Genomic DNA, 18,403 nt, shown 5'->3' with positions numbered 1-18,403 from the left:
TTATAGTTCAATTTAGGAATTGAATTGATTAAAAATATGCAAAAAAGTCCAACCCAAATTTAGATCAGACCCAAGTTTTCTGGCCTAGATACAACCCGCAACCCAAAAACTCAGTCCCAATCCATGCAAAAATTAGGATTGGGTGAGGTTAGTCCCGCCCAAGTTGCAGCACTAACTAGGACAAAATATAGTTTGATTTGAGTTGAATCAATTAAGTGCAACACTGTAAAAAAATGTGCAACCACATTTGGATGAATAAGTATATATTTCTACAAATATCCCAACATGTTGTCTGATAAGAATAAGAGAGATTGAGACTCAAGGTTAATCATGTATAGCAGCAAAATAGGACAACTTGCTTTACCCATTTTCTGCTGGTTCAATTTGGAAGGAATACAAATACAAATATGTAGAGTGTAAAACCTTGTATTTTTTATGTATTTATACTATACACATTTGTATTTGTTCCAAATTGAGATGGAACAATGATTATTTATTGGAAACCATAAGAGCATTTTTTAAAATTTTCCCATAATAAAACCTAGAGATCAAACTACCAAGCTTTGTAACCATTTGTCATGTTGTTTGGGGCCATGAGAAAATGAAGAAAATTTTACTATATGGTATTAATTTGCATTCATCTTCATTGAACCATATATTTAAGGCATTTTTATTTCTTCTCATCATTAATTTCTATTGATTAAATATATACATAATAAATTAATAATTCCAATAACATAAAAACATACTTTTAAAATCTACTTGAAAAAAAATGGTGTTTTCATCTAGGCAGTGGTAAGAAATTAAACCATTTCGGGTCAAATCGGCCAACCATGTCGCCACAATTAAATAATAAAATTCAAAAATAGATAAAATGCAAAAAAATATAGAAATTAAAAAAATGGAAAAATTTTTAACATCATATATTCGACATATTAAACAATAATAAGTATGATAAATAAGAAATGATTTTATTAATGATGGAAATGGAATGTAAATTTTAAAACCAATTAGAAATAAAACTATTTTCCTATTCTCTCTCATTAAATCTCATATTAAGTTATATTCTCTCACTAAATCCACAAAATTAATTTTAATATTATAAAAATAAATATTTTGAAAATAAAATTATTTTCTTCCCTCCAAATGGTGGGTAAGTAATTCAACTATTTTTTGTCAAATGGGTTAATAAATAATGTCATATTTAATAATAAAAAATTAAAATATATACTACAAAAAATAAAAAGAATTGGACATATCCCTAATATTGCATATTCACTATACTAAATAAAAATACATATGAAATGTAAAGTAATTTTATTAATGATGGAAATTGAATGGAAAAGCTAAAATCAACCTATAAATGAAATGATGCCATAGTCAAATAATAAAATTTTAAAAAATAGAAAATATAAATAATAATAAAAAATAGAAAAAAAATTGGGCACATGTCTAATGTTACATATTTATAAAAATAAATATTGGGTATATCTCTAATATTATACATTCATTATCAATGAAAGAAATGTAATATAAAATTTAGTGTCAACCTAGAAATCAAATTATTTTCCTTTTTGGGTTATGGGTTAGTGGTTTGGGTCAAATGGATTATCCGATGATATAATAGTTAAATAATAAAATTTTTAAAAATAAAAATTATAAGTAATCAAAAGAATATATAAAAAAATATATATTAATTATGAAAAGCAAAAATTAAGTATAATAATTAAAAATTATTTATATAATGTAGATTCTATATAGTTTAAAAATAAATCCAAAAGTAAAGTTATTTTCTTACCTAGATGGTGGATCAATGATCCAACTTTTAAAAGAAACTCATGATGTCATAATTGAATAATAAATATTTAAAAAAGATAAAACACAAAATTATGTCGCATTTGGGAAGATTTATAATGTTATATATTCATCGTAATAAATAAAATTTATTTTTATTTATGGCAAAAATTAATGATATAAAATTTAGTAATAATAATAACAACAATAGTAATAATAATAATTGTTATTGTAATTTAAAATTTTCACTGTTTGAAATAGGCAGATTTTCTAGAAATTTTCACATGATGCTGGGGTTTTTGGACATATATTTAACACATCTCACATTTTCTCTCAAGCCCAAATTAAGTCCAAGTTTTGGATCGTTTTCTGATTTAAAACCGAAGGATCATAATTAAAAGGGCAAATTTGAGGTTTTAAAATATTTCAACAATACGTGCAAATAGACCTTGACGAAGTGCTTAGTCCAAGCGAGGTCTTAATCCAATTTGAAAGTAAGAGGAAGTTTCGATATATAGTAGCAGAAACCTCTAAGAGGAGGTCTAAGTCTTTGATCCATATATATGTGACAAAACAACTCGGCGGGTAAAATATTTTTTTTGATAATCCTCCACCAGAAGTAAAAATAAAAAAAAAATAATAATAATAATCCTCTATAAGAAAAAGAAAAATCACCGATTTTCAATTCTTGTACAAGGGAATATTACCTTTTCGTGCCACACAAGATAAATTAATTCTGAAAAGTCAAAATCAAAACCAAAGTCAAGATAATTGCTTGAATAGGCTCGATCTCTCGGGCTTCTCAGTACAATTTATTAGTCCAATACTGCATAGTTTAGATATTGAATCAGGATTTCAGCATGGGCAGTCTCCGGCCAAGGTCATTCTTCCCCGTACTGGCAGTAGTAGTACTCTTTCTCCTTCTAACTACTTCTCTGGTGAGTTTTATTTCAATTTCATACGGTGTTTTCTTTTTCTTCTTCTTCGATCTCTTGAGTTGAATTGTTGCTATTTCCTTGAAAGTTGATGAAGGGGCGACATGGTGTTCTTCTCGCTGTAAGGGAAATCCAAGAAAGTTGGTTCCAGGCAACCATGGCAATGTTGTTGCATGTAAAAGCTAAAATGTCTCCGGCATCAAATCCCAAGGGGGAGGTTGTCTCCGCCACCACCGCCCAAAGGAAATGAACCAGTGAGAACAAAAATGGAAACTCCTCCTCCGCCTCCGCCTCCATCCCCCACCACAACCTAAAATTTGAAGACTTGAGTTCGTAATTAAGTAGTGCACATCATGTACTCCCATCTTTATTTTGGCATCAATTAAATTTAACGCAGCAGATCGCTGCTATCTTATAGCAGAGCACCGCCTCCATAACGATTCACCTACGATTGAAAGTGTATTTGTGATATGCCGGCCTCTACCACTTCCTCCATGTAGCTACCTTGTTAGGCGGCGGTCATGGATTATTCAAGCATCCAAATTAGGAACACTACTCACTAGCTAGTTTAAGTACTTCGCCGGCCGGGAGCTTTGGGTTGGACTTGAGAGCATTTCTAATGTTATATATTCATCATATTAAATAAAAATAATTGTTAAAATAAAATCTATTTTTATCTATGATAGAAATGAAATACAAAATTTAATAACAATAATAATAATAATAATAATAATAACAATTGTTATTTGTTACAAGCATTTAATTTCTATCTTAACTATAATATATCTAAAATTCAATTAATTAATATGAAGAAAAAATTTTCATGTGCAACGCATGTGTTTAATTACCAGTTTTAAAGAAAATGCAAGTTAAAAGACTTAAACCCTAGGTATTTGTTTTGAAAGTTAAGAAACTTACCATCCATCCATCATATTTGAGTACATTAAAAGTTATAAAATATATTATATATAGTATTTATATGATCCGTAGTATATATATGTACATGTCACATCATCACGGTTCAACCTTCCGTCAAACATCTCTCTTCTCTAGTTCTATGCCTGGCCCAATTCTCTAAACATTGGTTTTATCCCAAACCCAGTCCCTAACCAAAAACCGTTGAACTGGTCAATGACCATTGACCCAAGTGGGTGAACTGTCAACTTGTTTGACCCATTTCATAGTTTTTGGTCGCTTTTTATTTTAATTATTTTTTTGTCAAAATGGGCCATCTGTTCGAATCAGACGATTGAACTATTGACCTAGAAACTGGTGTCCATAACGGTTCTAGGTCTGGATTGGTTTTTAAAACATTGGGTATAAGTGCTTTTAACGGTGGATGATAAATCTAGGTCTCCCCCATGATGATTGTACATAGGGGTGAGCATTTGGTTTATTAGATTAAAAATTAAAATGAATAAACCAAAATTTTAAAAATCAAAACTTACAAAAAGATAAAAACTGAACCAAAACCAAATTATTAAAAAAAAAAAAAAACCAAAATAACCGAAACTGTAATTTTTTATTTGATTATTTCAATTAAAACTGAATTTCAATAATATATACACTATATTATACTTAGTAAGTGGACAAGTGCATTTGAACGTGATAGATTGTCATGATAATGATTAAAGTATAAAAAATTAAAAAGAAAATTATAAAAATAAAGCAACATATATACCTCTACTTTGTTGGATTTCATTTTTTTCATCACTGATCGATTTGGACGGTTCATTTGGCAAGACAGTTTCATATGACAGATCACACCCCTCGTCCCGCGTCTTATGCAAAGATTACGAAACACACTTCTGGAACGTTGGTTGAGGATGACCTTACGACACAACCTCAAAGAACACAACAACACTCCCCAATAGGTATTTAAAGGCACACCACACCATCTAAGGTAAAGCTCCTACTCTAACATTCTACCTCTCTTGCTATCTTACTTCACTTGCCTTTCTAACTCTTATTGAAAAATCAGCTTAATTAAGGTCTCTAACATCTTGTAGTCGCAACTTATTAAAACCAATATGTTCATCCAACTCATTATTAGAACATTATTTATTGCTCGCCTACCTCAATTCTAACAAAATTAAGTATATTTATAAATAAGTAAAATGGTTGATATTAATTCTTTTAAAATTTTGGCAACCGGTCATCCCCATTGCTTGATTTAGGTGGATTGCACAATTAGTTTGGCCTAGGGTGAATTTTATTTTTCTTTTAAAGAAACTCCTACAATTTTTATTTTTTAAAAAAAGAAAAAAGGTAAGGTGGATTTTATTCACGATGAAGCAATTATACAAGAAATGGGAGGATCATGAAACATAAATCCCCAAAGGGACTGATCAAAGCTCCCACAGATTGACAGAATTAAGTTAGGATCATGAAACATAAATCACAAACATGTTTGGATTACAAAACACAAGGATGACAAAAAGCCAAGAAGCAAGTCTTGTTAGGTTTTAATCTCTATTATGTGGGCTTACATATTCAATGAAACAATTGCATTGATGGACTATTTCATAAGTGGGCTTAATTAAGTGATTCATCTATGTAAAGCCCATAGACTCTAATAAGTGAGTATGGGGGTTAATGGGTGGATACCATATTTTGACTCATATAGGCTTAATGGTTCCCAATAGGTTAAATCATTCAGCCGCCCTCTATTTTCTCCCCATCAGAGATTGAGAATTGAGAGAACCTCAAGCAAAGGAAGGATTTAACTGAGGAAAACCACACCTGTCGACACAGTCATTTGTTCATTCATTCCGCAAAGGTTCGACTGCTGCGATGGATACAGGTATTTATATTGGAACTTCCTTGATAACTGCAGCATGATGTATCTTGGGTGCAACAAAGTCTCTTGCTCTTGTATGTTCTTTGTATTGGTCTCTTTCTACAAGTCTGACTACAATTTAGTGGATCAGCACCTCCGGCTCCTTCCTCTCATTTCAGAAATTGTTGTTGTTTAGAGTTCAAGGTTGGAAGACTTCATGAACCACTCCATTAAACCTGTATATTTCCCAAATAAACCTTGCTCATGTTCTCACTAACCTTTGAGCTTAGAACTTGGCCTAATAATCAGACACCCTAATTGGGACCAGTCCATAGTTGGAGTTGTTTTCCATGATTGGTGGCTGATTTTTCTTAATTATTAAGAGGAAGATGCAAGTCAAATGGCTTCTTTATCTGATTTATCTTATTTTTAGCCCTGGAAAGCTTTGGGTAGATACAAGTTGGACACAAAATATAACTCAAACAAATGTAAATTGAGTGATTTTCCAAGACTTCATGAACATCTTGTTGAAATAAAAGTTAAAATAACATTAATTGTACCTTAGAAACCTGATGGAAGTTCTTCACTCAATTTGGTTCCGTTCAGCATCTGGATGCCTTTGATCTTGACCCGCAACTTCACATAGGCATCTGAGTCTGAGCAATGACTAGACATGTATTGACATACAAGAAGTCAATATAATGTGCAAAGGGAAGAAGAACGATTGTCAAAAGGAGAAGTGAGGGCCCATTTGATTCACAGGAATAGGGGTCTGTAGTCGAAATCGGAATCCGTGGAATTCTAACTGTTTGGTTGGGTGGAATTAGAATATTATTCCCATTCCCCCATTTAAGGAATGGCCATTCCCTATTCCTTTCTTGAAAAGAAATGCCATTTCATCTGATTCCAATTCCAATTCCTGTTTGAATCAAACAAACTATAAGAATAGATCACTCCATTCAAAGAATTTAAACTCCAACTAAACCAAGCAGACCCTAATTAGTTTTGTGTTCACCTGAATGTGGCCTCGTTGTGGGAACCTTGATACTGCGCGACACTCAGCCAGCCTAGTAAGCTCCCTTTGCCTCTCGTGCTCCATATGCATGAGCATATCAACAATCGCTTTGCGGCCTCTCACCCGAGGACAATTTCCGGCACATGGAAATCTCAATCGTTCTCTTCCTTCCAATGCAACAGAGTGTTCATGAGATGGTGGCGGTTCAATGATGTATGAATGCTCCCCATCATTTTCATCGCTCCAATATGTGGTTGAACTCTGGATCCAATTCCCAGAAGTTAACCTTCTTATGATATCTGCCACTCTACTCTCATTTTCTCTTACATGGTGGCCTTGTGATGATGAGGGTAAATCACATGGAGCTATCTAATCAGACTCCGAATCCGCAAATAAATTCTCAGGAGCATATTATTCATCACCAGAGTCACAAAATTCAGAGCTAACAATAGAGGGTTCTTCTCCGTATGAAGAAAACTGAGGAGTCCATCTTATGAATAACACCGCCTCCCGAGTCATCTCTCATATATTCGAATTTTGCCACAGTACCACCCTCCCAGACAGTATAAAGTTGTAAATTTTGTTATTTTCATTAATTGGAGGTTTTGATTACTGTGGGGATTTAATTGCAGGAAATAGTTTGTGAGAGATAAAAGGGTTTGCAAGAAAGATTTTATGAGAGATAAAACCGTTGGTTTTACAGTTGGAGGGAAGAGTTTATGGGAGATACAACTGTTTTTTTGGGTTTTTATTACAGCGGGAGTAAAGGACATATATGTTCTCTTTATACATAGGCAGGTGAGAATAGAATGTGTCCAATGAAAATTCCAGAAAGTGAGACTATTTGTTCTTTTATAAATAGTATAGATAGATATAGATATAGATATTATAATATTATATATTAAATTTCTAAAAACTGAAGCCGAAACTGAAATATTTATAAATGGAATTAACTAAATCAAATTAACCAAAACCTGGAAAAACTAAACCAAAAAAATCAAAAATAAAAATTTCAGTTCAGTTTTTCGATTTTAACCAAATAATTATCACCCCTAATTGTACCTACAATTTAATAGGATCTCAAGTTCTCTCGTATAAATAAGCATCAAATATTTGTATCGATTCGAAGGTGATGGCTGGAAGCTAGGGCTGTCAATGATGCCAATCATACCTCATTGCACAGGATTTGGATCTGCATCTTGAGTTCCAATTACAATCGGAATGGGATTGGTTTTCTGACCTGATTGACACTCCAATCAATAATGGTTATAAAATTATTATCTTATAGGAGATATATGATATATATTAGCATATGACAAAAATACCCCCAATATTTTATATACATTTCTCAGATAAGATAAGATGTTTAAAATTATCATTTTATAAATGATACTTTCTGGTCAGAATTAGAATTGGAATGGTCTATTCCCATAGTTTGATTGATTCTGACTAAAATCTAAATAAGAATTGGAATCAGTTACAATGGGATTTCATTTCCAAGGGAGGGAGAGAGAATGACCATATTTTTAAATGGAAGAATGCCATTCCACCAAGAATAGGAATAGGATTTCAATTCTGTCCAATCAAACAGTTGGATTCTAATTCCAATTCCAATTCCAAACTCTATTGCAGTGAACCAAAAACTGAAAAAACAAATGATTATAGTAGATTTATTGTCAAAAAGACCAAGCAAAATGCATGTCAAGCGCGATTGGGTCTTTACCAAATAAGACATCGGTTCTTGTCTAATACTTACATGGTTTAGGTTTAAGTGTGTGAGTTTTCTTTTGAGATGGGTCCAGCCAGACCCGGCTCAGACCCACAACCCATTTACAAGCCTAAAATGGTTCAGAAATTATTACCCGGCCGGGTCAATTTTCCAATGAAGGAATCATATTTATAGGTATACTATTATTATTAGCCACAAAATGCATAGATGAAGGGGTCTTTGCTTATGTTGGAATTATCATTAAAGTGGTTTTGTAGGTTTTGGGTTTTGGTCGGATTATGGGTGGCAAGGGGGGCTCCAAATATGGAGATGGGGCCTACCTAAGCTCGGTTTTTTTTTTTCTTTTTTTTTTTTAGCAGGGCCCGAAATCACTGGTGCCCGGCATTGTCTTGGTCCTGTACGGGCGCCTATGATATCATGGCCCGGCCAAGTCGTACAAACAATTGGATGGCGTTTTATACTTTTATTTAGAGCATGTTTAGTGCTGTGGTAGGTGTTTTGTACATAATTCAAGGCATAATTGTTTTATTGTAGTTTCAAACGCATCAGACATCAACACCACTAGGCGCTACATAAGACACTAGACATAGAAATGCCCCCATGAAGAAAGAAATATTAATGGGTGTTTTTTTCCAAAAGTGACTTAAACATAACTTATGCGTACAAGCATTTACATTTTGATTTTGTTCAACCAAAAATGGTTATGGTTGGGTAAAGCCAAAATGCCTATATCGCAATTTCTCGTAGGTGGAGGCTCAACTATAATGGAGTATAAATTCCGGTTCAGAGTAAATTTGTACTTTGGTTTATTTTTGTTTATGTTTGGCAACATTACATTTATACATTGAGAAATGATAGACCAATGTATATTTAAATTGATAATAAGATGTAAAAGTATATCGAAGTAAATTTGCATTCAAGTGGGCTTTTGATAAAAAAAAAAGTATATGCTTTATTGGAATTTATATTTGCATCCATTACAGCTAAAAGTCTGTTTTGGTAAGAAGATAAATTTGTCAGTGCAAAACTAACCCAATTTTGCAATTTATATGAACCGTTTTACGCTACATATTTGCATTCACACTTATTTGCATCATTTCTAAGCGCAGCCTTAATATTTTCATTTTCATAATTAATGTTCTAATTCCTTCCCTTTGTTGTATTTTCATGTATACTATATCCTTTTAAGGCTTAGTTTGGGCAGAGTGAAAATATAAATATGTACAGTGCAAGAAACCCTCTGTATTTGTATTGGCAAGAAATCCTTTAGGAAGAGGGCAAAAATGAAATAAAATAATGCAAATACAAATATGTATAGTCTAAACCTTGAGAAAATCTATGATATGGGAAGAGTTTTGACCAATCAAAACCAACCCATGAATTTTGATAATCTCATTAGCTACCAAATTTATGATACCAGTTGATTGGTCAAAATTTTCAGATATTGTATCTTTCCATATCATAGTCGAACCCCTAAACCTTATATATGATATTGTACAACCTTATATTTGTATTGTACATATTTATATTTGTACTCCTTTCAAATGGAGCCAGTACAAATGCAAATATGTAAAGCGCAAAACCTTGTATTTTGTATGATTTTGTATGTATTTATACTCCTTCCAAATGAGTTTGGAATGAATACAAATACAAATATGTGAAGTACAAATACATACAAAATAATATAAAATACAAGGTTTTCGCATTCTATAAAATTTGATACCTGCCCTAATTACATATAGAGATGCCAAATATAGGTGTAGAGTGTATTCTTGTAATTTTCAACCCCTTAGTCAAGTTTTAGGATTTCTTTTGGCAAATGCTAATGTTTGCGATTTTTTTTCTTCCATATGATATGAAAATAACTATGAGCCACATATCACCATCGTGAATTGTAATCCAGATTCAATCCTCACAACTGAATCCGGTCACCATGAATTGGCGATGCTTCCTACTTTATGATATAAGGGCTTGTTTGGTTTGTGGGAATAGAGGTTTGGAATTGGGAATGAACCAACTGTTTGGTTGGACAGAATCAGAATCTTATTCCAATTCCTAATAAAATGGCATTTCCCAATATAAGGGAATGATCATTCGCTCTCCCTCCTTTGGGAATGAAATCTTCTTCCAACTGATTCCATTTCTCATTCCCATTATGATAAAAACCGAACAAAATAATAAACTATAAGAATAAACCATTCCAATTCCAATTTGGAGGGATCTTGATTCTGATTTCGATTCTAATTTCAACTGTGAACCAAACAGATCCTAAACTTCGATGAAGTGATAAGCTGAGGTTTTCTCTTGCCATTGTATCTTAACACCCCAGTGAAACCCTTTCTTTTATACTTGTTTGAAACTGGCACCTTGGAATTCATGAAGCAAATTCTAACTTAAACTTTGGGTTTTCAATTCTCTTTTTTTTTAATAAAAAATACAATTAAAAGATTTAGAGTTGAATGGATTTGTTGTGGGTTGAACCATACAGGGAGTTGAGGTGGGTTTAGAAACTACATGTTATTAAATCAGGTTACATTGAGTTTAGGTATAAACATTGGAGGGATAGGTTAGGGTGAAGACAAACATGTGCCTTATACCGAAGTTGATCCATTAACATCTCTAATTGTACCTCATAAAATAATATTTGGAGTTCAACCATGGTGCATTCAATGACATTTGGTTGCACATAAATTCTAGATCTTAACCAATCATGTTCAAGACGTCTTACATTTCATTGATTCACAATTGATAGTAGGGGTGTTCACGGTTTGATTGCGGCATTTTTTTGAACCAAACTGGTAGTACCGGTTTATGGAAAATCAGTAATCAGAATTGAATCGAAATTAGTTGATTAACCGGTTGACTGGTTCAGTTAACTGTGGGTTCGGTTTGTCGATTTTTTGGTTTTTTTGTTTTTACAATATATATTATAAAAACATATATAAATATATAATAAAAATTTATAAATATATAAAGTATTATATTTTAAATGATAATAATATATAATATATTATAAATATATATAATGCATCTTTATTACTTTATAATATATAAAAAATAAACAATATACATAAATATATAAAATATATAGAAATATATGTATATACCGGTCGATTTGGTTAACTGTCGGTTTTTATATTGGTTAACCAAAATCGAACTGATACCTTCGGTTTTCTAAAAATTCCAAACCGAAACCGAATGGACCGATTTGATTAACTGGTTTTTTGGTTTGATTTCAGTCGATTTTTTTGGTTGGTTCAGTTTTTTGGTTTGTTTTGCTCACCCCTAATTGATAGTGTACTTTTACATTTAATATGGCATAGTTTGATGTTTAATAAGACATGAATTAAAGATATCATTATTCCACATGCTGCTTACTGCATTGGATGCACCATAAGTCTTGCCTAATATTTATCATAAATTGTTGGGCCATTTACTAAAACACTCATTGTAGTTTCACAAATTTACTAAAACCTACCCTATAGTTTATGCTTTATTAAAACATCTCTAATATACTTTGTATTTCTATCTAAAAATGGTAGTGTGGTCATATAAACAAGGTGAAAAATGTTTAAAGGCATGAGCCTATGCCTTTTTATTCTAAAAGTACCCCTAAAGCTTCATATCAAGATTCTAGAAAGAGGTAAGTTTTGATTTTCTTATGTATCAAAAGATGTTTGGCTTTAGTATAATGAAAAAGACAGAACAATGGTATCCAAAGTTCTTTGGTAGCAATGGTTTGTCTTCCTTCTTCAAACAAACAACAAATTTTATCGAGTAGAGTTGTTGCCCATGTTTTACTAGGGACAAGAATGACATTTTCATTTTTGCTTATATGGATTAAATTTACTTGAAGTGATGTTAAGGTCGAAATTGCCAATTTTCTCTTCCATTTCATGGAAGATTGATTAAGTAAATTGGTTGCGAACTATAGGGTGTGCTTTAGTAAAATGCAAACTATAGGATAGGCTTTAGGGGATCCATGAAACTACATGGGTGTTTTATAGTAAATGACCCTAAATTGTTTTAGCCTAGCCACTAGCTTTTAGGTACAAGACCTAAATCTAGCCCACCCAACTTATGGGATAAGCTTGTCATTTAGGTTTTGTGGCCAGGCTAGACCAAACTTGGATCATCTCATCCTTGCTTGCTGCTTTGAGGTTAGACCCACACCTTTTTGAATGGATTCTTAAGAGGTCTGGTTGTGTTCCAACTTCCAAATCAATGCATTCAATTGCCATAAAGTGTTTTCAACTCGCTGTTGACCTAGTGGGTTGAACTATTCAATCGTTACTCATTGATAATTTTTATAAGATCCTACTAAAACCCAAGGATTGGTCAAAATTGTTGACCTAGTAAAAAATCATTTGACCCAAGCAATTGGCCATTGATCAATTTGACTAGGGATGGCAATTTCTACCCTACCCGATGGGTACCCGCCCCTACCTTCCCCAATGGGGAGTTTTTTTTTTTCCTTAAATGATGGGTTTTGGGGCAAGTATGGGTTTTGTGATTCTATAATCCATATGGATATGGGTAGGGTATGGTATTATGCTAAATCTGACCCTCCCCGATCTGCATATTATTAGAAAATATATAAACTTTATTTTGAATTTTGTGTGAAAGATAATTAATGGTTTATGTATTTTTTTCATTTTTAATCAAATGATTAGAAATCTTGATGTTTATTTGTGTTATTTTACTTATTTATTACTTATACCTGACAAGAAATAATAAGAAATTATATGCAGGTTTTAAACCCAACCCACCTCTACCCTTCAATGCAGAGAGGGTTTTGCACTTTCATTTGCAGAGAGAGTTTGGATTCTCAAAATCCAACCCGCTACGGTTTTTGGGGTGGGTACGGGTTGATAGATTTAGAGAGACAAGTAGGGTCTAGAATTTACAAAACCCTCTTGAACCCGCCCCTGTAAATTCGATTTGACGACTAAATCATGGTTGCACATTAAAACGTGTATGCGAACTTCTAAAAGTCATATCTTTGTGCTCTAGTGTTTGATTGAGTGATTTTTTTTTTTCTTTTTTATCTTGGATAACTCTTTTGGAAATGTTTGATTGAGTGATTTTTTTTTGTTAAAAATCCGTTTTTAACCTTATATATAATTGCAATTTGGAAAATGGATGGTTGAACCAGTGAGCCACGACCCGGAGGCAAAAACGATTCAGCCTCCCGGCCGGTTTTTAAAACATTAATAGGCAACTCTACACGTACAACCACGAGGACCATTCTCCACCCTACATTTATGCGCAAATTTCAGCCCCAAACACTTTCCATCTAATAAATAACAAAAATTAACCCTGGGTGTCTAAACACCACTCAGGAAACCAATCAGTATAAGGTGGGCCAAAGGGCTGACGTGGATTGAAGGATTCAACATGTGCTAAATCAAAAGGCTTCGCTGTCTAATTGTAGCGGTGGAATGGATGGCTCAGATTGGCCGAGTTAAGAGACCGAGTCAAACTCAGTTCACACTCCATCTTCGAAATTCGAACAAACAAACGGCAGTCTGTTCGTCTCCTGACTCCTGCCTCGCCTAATGAAAAGTCAAAGCAGCGACTCGCCTCGGAGTGACGAAGTAAAAAAGCATGGACAAAAGGACAACTGCATCCTGTCCGTTGACACACGTCAACCTATTTGTTGGAAAATGATTCCATGAAGCACTCTCACATGAAGGCTACTAGGGGCACTTTCAATCAACCGTCCTGATTGGGTTCATTCTTTTGTGGGTCCCGCCCACTAGGCAACTTGGATTCAGAACATAAACGACCATGATTGATGCACGTGGGTCCCGCTTGGGTTTGGGTAAACCATGTTAAGAAATCAATCAAATCAATAAAAACAGCTTAAAATGGATAAATAAAAAAATGGAATTACGAGGAATTTAACTACGAGATGTGGACGTGTCTCATGAGTCATATGGTCCATGCCGCCCAGCTGGGTTTACTTAGATCAAACGGATGACATTGCATCACTTTGTCCCCACAAATTTTTTTGATTGGGACCCACAAGGGGGCTTTCCATCTGCTTTGCTGCATGCCTAGTACATGGGGAGTTGGGAGAAGGAGAGAATGATCACCTGTGATCGAGGATACGTGATTCCTATGATAACTGGCAGCGACAGATGTATAATGTGTTCCCTCACTTCCATATTTGCGAAAGACCCCATTTGAAGTACGGAATCTGATAATCATGGTTATTAATGGAACCGATGTACTGGTTTAGCCGGTAAACGGTAAACCAAAAATTTCTTTTCCGCCGTCGCCCTTCTGACGGCGTTCCACGGATTCGTCGGAGTTATGTGCCGTACATATCGCAACCGGATGATTAAGGTAAGGGAGGAGAGAGAAAGAGAGAGAAAGAGAGAAAAGAAAAGTGGAGGAGAGATTGGCATTCGTTTGCTGTCTTCGTGATTTTCTCCTCCTTCCCTCCCCCACCCACACCCGATTTTTATTTCTCTCGACCGCTGCGAGGAATCGAAAGGAGAGAGAGAGAGAGAGAGGACCTAAATTTGATTTTTCCCCGGAGGTCGTCGGATTCTGAATTGTCGGGTTTTCAATTTGTTTTGGACGAATCGGTGATCCAATAGAGGGTTTCATTGCTCTTGTTGATGACCTCGGGCGTGAATCGGGGAAGGTGGGGTTGAATTCTGCGGTGGTTCGATATGTGGATGGGGCAAAGAAGAAATGCTAATCTCGCAGAATCGTAACACCGATCTCTGGAACGGGGAAGATAGCAGAATCGAAGGCGGGAAAGGATGGAGGTTGATTCGTCGATGGTGCCAGAGACCGATCATGATCATGGGCAGAATCACGACCCTGGAGCGATCTCTTCTATGGATGGCAGCAGACACGGAGAACAGCTGGGTGGGCCCGAGGAGTCTGCGGCTCCTGTGACTCCACTTGCGCAGACGCAGCAGTCTCAGGTGCAGCAGCAGCAGCAGTCTCAGCCCCAGCCCCAGCCGCAGTCGCCTCAGGTGCAGCAAGCTTCGGTTGCCGGGCCGAGGCCTGCTCCAACGTACTCGGTTGTCGAGGCGATCATTGAGAAGAAGGAGGACGGGCCAGGGTCTAGGTGCGGTCACACGTTGACCGCAATTGCTGCCATTGGGGAAGAAGGGACACCTGGATACATCGGACCTCGGCTTATCTTATTCGGTGGTGCCACTGCTCTGGAAGGCAACGCTGCAGCTTCTGGGCCTCCGTCTTCTGCTGGAAGTGCTGGCATCCGTATGTTCATTGAACCATTATTCATTATCATTGTTATAGTTATTACAATTATTATTTTTTGTCCTGAATTTTGGTTTGCTATGGCTCCTCTCTGATTTATGTAATAGAACCCTAATCTTATCTTGATTGAGCAATTTCACTTTTAAGTCTGAATTCATGTTTCAATGTAATTCAATTCCATCCACCTACAAATCTCTTCTTATCCACACTCAATTTTCTGAGAAAACTGAAGTTCGTGTTAGAAAAATAACATTGTTTCCAAGTCCTTTTGTGACCATGAGATTCTTGAATTGCAGGACTAGCCGGTGCTACTGCTGATGTTCACTGTTATGATGTTATCTCGAACAAATGGTCTAGGTAAATTTTGCAATGGGGATTCTTTTTTATTATTACCTTGCAAATCGTTGTGGATGATTCACATGTCTTAAATGATTGTAATGTGGCTCTGTATCATGTTTCTTAACGACTTTCTTTGCAGGCTTACTCCTCTTGGAGAACCACCCTCACCAAGGGCGGCACATGTAGCAACTGCTGTGGGTACAATGGTAGTAATTCAGGTTGGTGTGATGTGTGAAGCTAGATACGTATTGTTACATATATTATTGGTTAGTTTAATTGAAAATCATTTATTCCTATATGTAGTCATTACTCATCTTTTCCTTCTTTACTAACTATGATTTGGCTCAGGGTGGCATTGGTCCAGCTGGTCTGTCTGCAGAGGATCTTCATGTTCTAGACCTTACACAGCAACGACCTAGATGGCACAGGTTTTTATATAGAACCGATTGCATATTTCTTATGATTTGAGGTAGATTTTATTTGTTACAGTGAAATTCGTTTTTTTATAGAGTTGTCGTCCAAGGCCCTGGCCCTGGGCCACGTTATGGACATGTTATGGCTCTTGTTGGGCAAAGGTTTCTCCTGGCGATTGGTGGAAATGATGGTAAGGCACTTCATTCTTTTCACTGATATTTTTTACTACCTTCTAAGCACTGAATGGACATTGGGTTGTCATTTTAGATATAAAGATATTAAAAAATTTGGTGCATATTAAACAGGAAAACGACCTTTAGCTGATGTTTGGGCCCTAGACACAGCTGCGAAGCCTTATGAGTGGCGGAAACTGGAACCAGAAGGGGAAGGTCCACCTCCGTGTATGTAAGTTTATTTCCTGACTTTTCCTGCAATATCTGTCCACATGCAACATTAACATTATGCTAAGTCACTTAAATTCTTAAAGTTGTAAATTAACATAAGCTACTGGTTACCTATAAAAAAACATTAATATTATATAATTATACCAATATGTTTTGAACAATTTATATATGTGATGTTTTCCTGGTGTTTGCTGTGATAGTGAGTGATCATATCTATTGATATGTTGTTCACTGGAAATTGATACAAAATCTGTGTTTTTTTCTTAGGGGAGTCCTATGTGAAGTGGTTATCTTGTAGCATTTTTCAAATTTTTTGTAAGGAGTAGGTTACCAGTATCCTTATTTCTTCGTTTGTGCATACATGTTTGTGAATGTTTGATAAGTTGAGGCTAGGAAATTTCCCTGAGTTTTCACTTCCCATTTTAGTTAATAAGGAGAAAGTACTTGGGATGCATATAGCACCATTAATGGGTCACATTTCTCTTATTTGTTCCTTCACAAGAAGCACACTTCCCTTGCTACAACTAAACATTTTAAAAATTACCATGCACAAACCTATATCTATTTGTGTGGTTTAATCTGAATATTGTCCATATTTATGGAATGGTTATTTAATGAGTACCCTAGGATGCCTGTATTTTTTTTTGTTAGCTATGTTCTTTTTTTGTTGGTTTCTAGGTACAAGGACTGGGAGGACAATTGGGGCTATCAACCATCTTGCGTTTGATTAAGGTTAAACGTTTCTCAATCTTGACCCTAATTCCAAGGCCAAGTTTGCCCAACTAAGAAGTGGGGGTTAGTTGGTCATTAGTGACCAAATTCAGAAATCAACAGACACTTAAGATCACATAGAGAATGTGCACATAATACATGGACATAATATAGTATTAATACTTTACTAAAACAACCTGCATGATATTCTAACAGTTGCATTCATGCATGCATTCATACGTACATATACATATACATATACATACATAGATGGAAAAATGCATCCATCCATCCATCCATATGTATGTACATGGCTACATGCATGCATAGACTTGACTGTTTCTGTTTCTGTGGATGGAAGACAGAGTCACTTATGTTATGTCTCCCTGCCTCCCCCTAGAAAGCTATTTCATCTATATCTTCTCTGTTTTGCTTTTTTTTTTTTTTTTTTTCCAGCACATTCACTACGATGTTATTGTGGGCAACAAAGTGTTGTTTTGGGAGGACTTATGGTGGGGAGAGAGACCCTTAAAAATCAGCTCCCGTTGGTTTACCCTCTCTGTTCTCATAACTTAAACCTAACTCTTTTTTGGCCTCCTCTGATGTTGGTTATCTTGGGGATTTTTTCTCAGGAGTGGTTTATGGGATTCAGATATGAACAAATTATTACCATTCTAAATAGTTTGAAGGGAGTTTTCTTGGATGCTTCTCAGCTTGATTCTAGAGTTTGGACCCTTAGCCTCTCGTGTTTATTCACTTGTGCTTCATTTTTGGAACCGATTGGTCTCAATTCTCTCATCTTCTCTGACTTTCCCCTTAAAAATCTATTAGCCTTGGGTTCAGTGATTTAAAAGGCGCGTCTCAGGCACACCTAGGCGCATAGGTGAGGTGCATTTTAGGGTAGGCGCCTCGCCCAAGTCCTAGGCGCAGCCCATTCAAAAGGTGCATACTCGGTGCACCCAGGTGTGCGCTTGGTGCGCCTTGTGCCTTAGCCTAGGCATGTGCCTTTTGAAAATTTGATGCCTTTTTCCTTTTTTT

The 18,403-nt window shown here is 35.1% G+C and overlaps 1 protein-coding gene and 1 long non-coding RNA gene across 3 annotated transcripts in view; both read left to right on the top strand.

Moving 5' to 3' along the window:
• The first annotated feature begins 2,635 nt into the window (after positions 1–2,635).
• LOC148847638 (uncharacterized) lies at positions 2,636–3,149 on the top strand. Its single transcript, XR_016100486.1, has 2 exons — positions 2,636–2,732; positions 2,818–3,149. It is a non-coding gene; the product is annotated as an uncharacterized LOC148847638 (long non-coding RNA).
• An 11,458-nt stretch (positions 3,150–14,607) lies between these two features.
• The window catches only part of LOC148847637 (serine/threonine-protein phosphatase BSL3), a 38,177-nt gene continuing 34,381 nt past the window's right edge, over positions 14,608–18,403 (top strand). For both annotated transcript variants that reach the window (XR_016100609.1, XM_088949161.1), the window contains exons 1-6: positions 14,608–15,497; positions 15,794–15,854; positions 15,976–16,054; positions 16,185–16,264; positions 16,346–16,440; positions 16,556–16,655. Coding sequence is in view for 1 of the 2 variants with exons in the window: in XM_088949161.1 (XP_088805287.1) it covers positions 15,029–15,497; positions 15,794–15,854; positions 15,976–16,054; positions 16,185–16,264; positions 16,346–16,440; positions 16,556–16,655 (884 nt within the window). In the remaining variant the exon portion in view is untranslated. The remainder of the gene's footprint in view (positions 15,498–15,793; positions 15,855–15,975; positions 16,055–16,184; positions 16,265–16,345; positions 16,441–16,555; positions 16,656–18,403) is intronic.

Source organism: Nelumbo lutea, chromosome 6, assembly GCF_056320005.1.
Source record: "Nelumbo lutea isolate HS-2025 chromosome 6, American lotus-T2T, whole genome shotgun sequence".
In the NCBI taxonomy this organism is placed as follows: domain Eukaryota; kingdom Viridiplantae; phylum Streptophyta; class Magnoliopsida; order Proteales; family Nelumbonaceae; genus Nelumbo; species Nelumbo lutea.
This window is presented reverse-complemented; position numbering and strand designations above follow the sequence as displayed.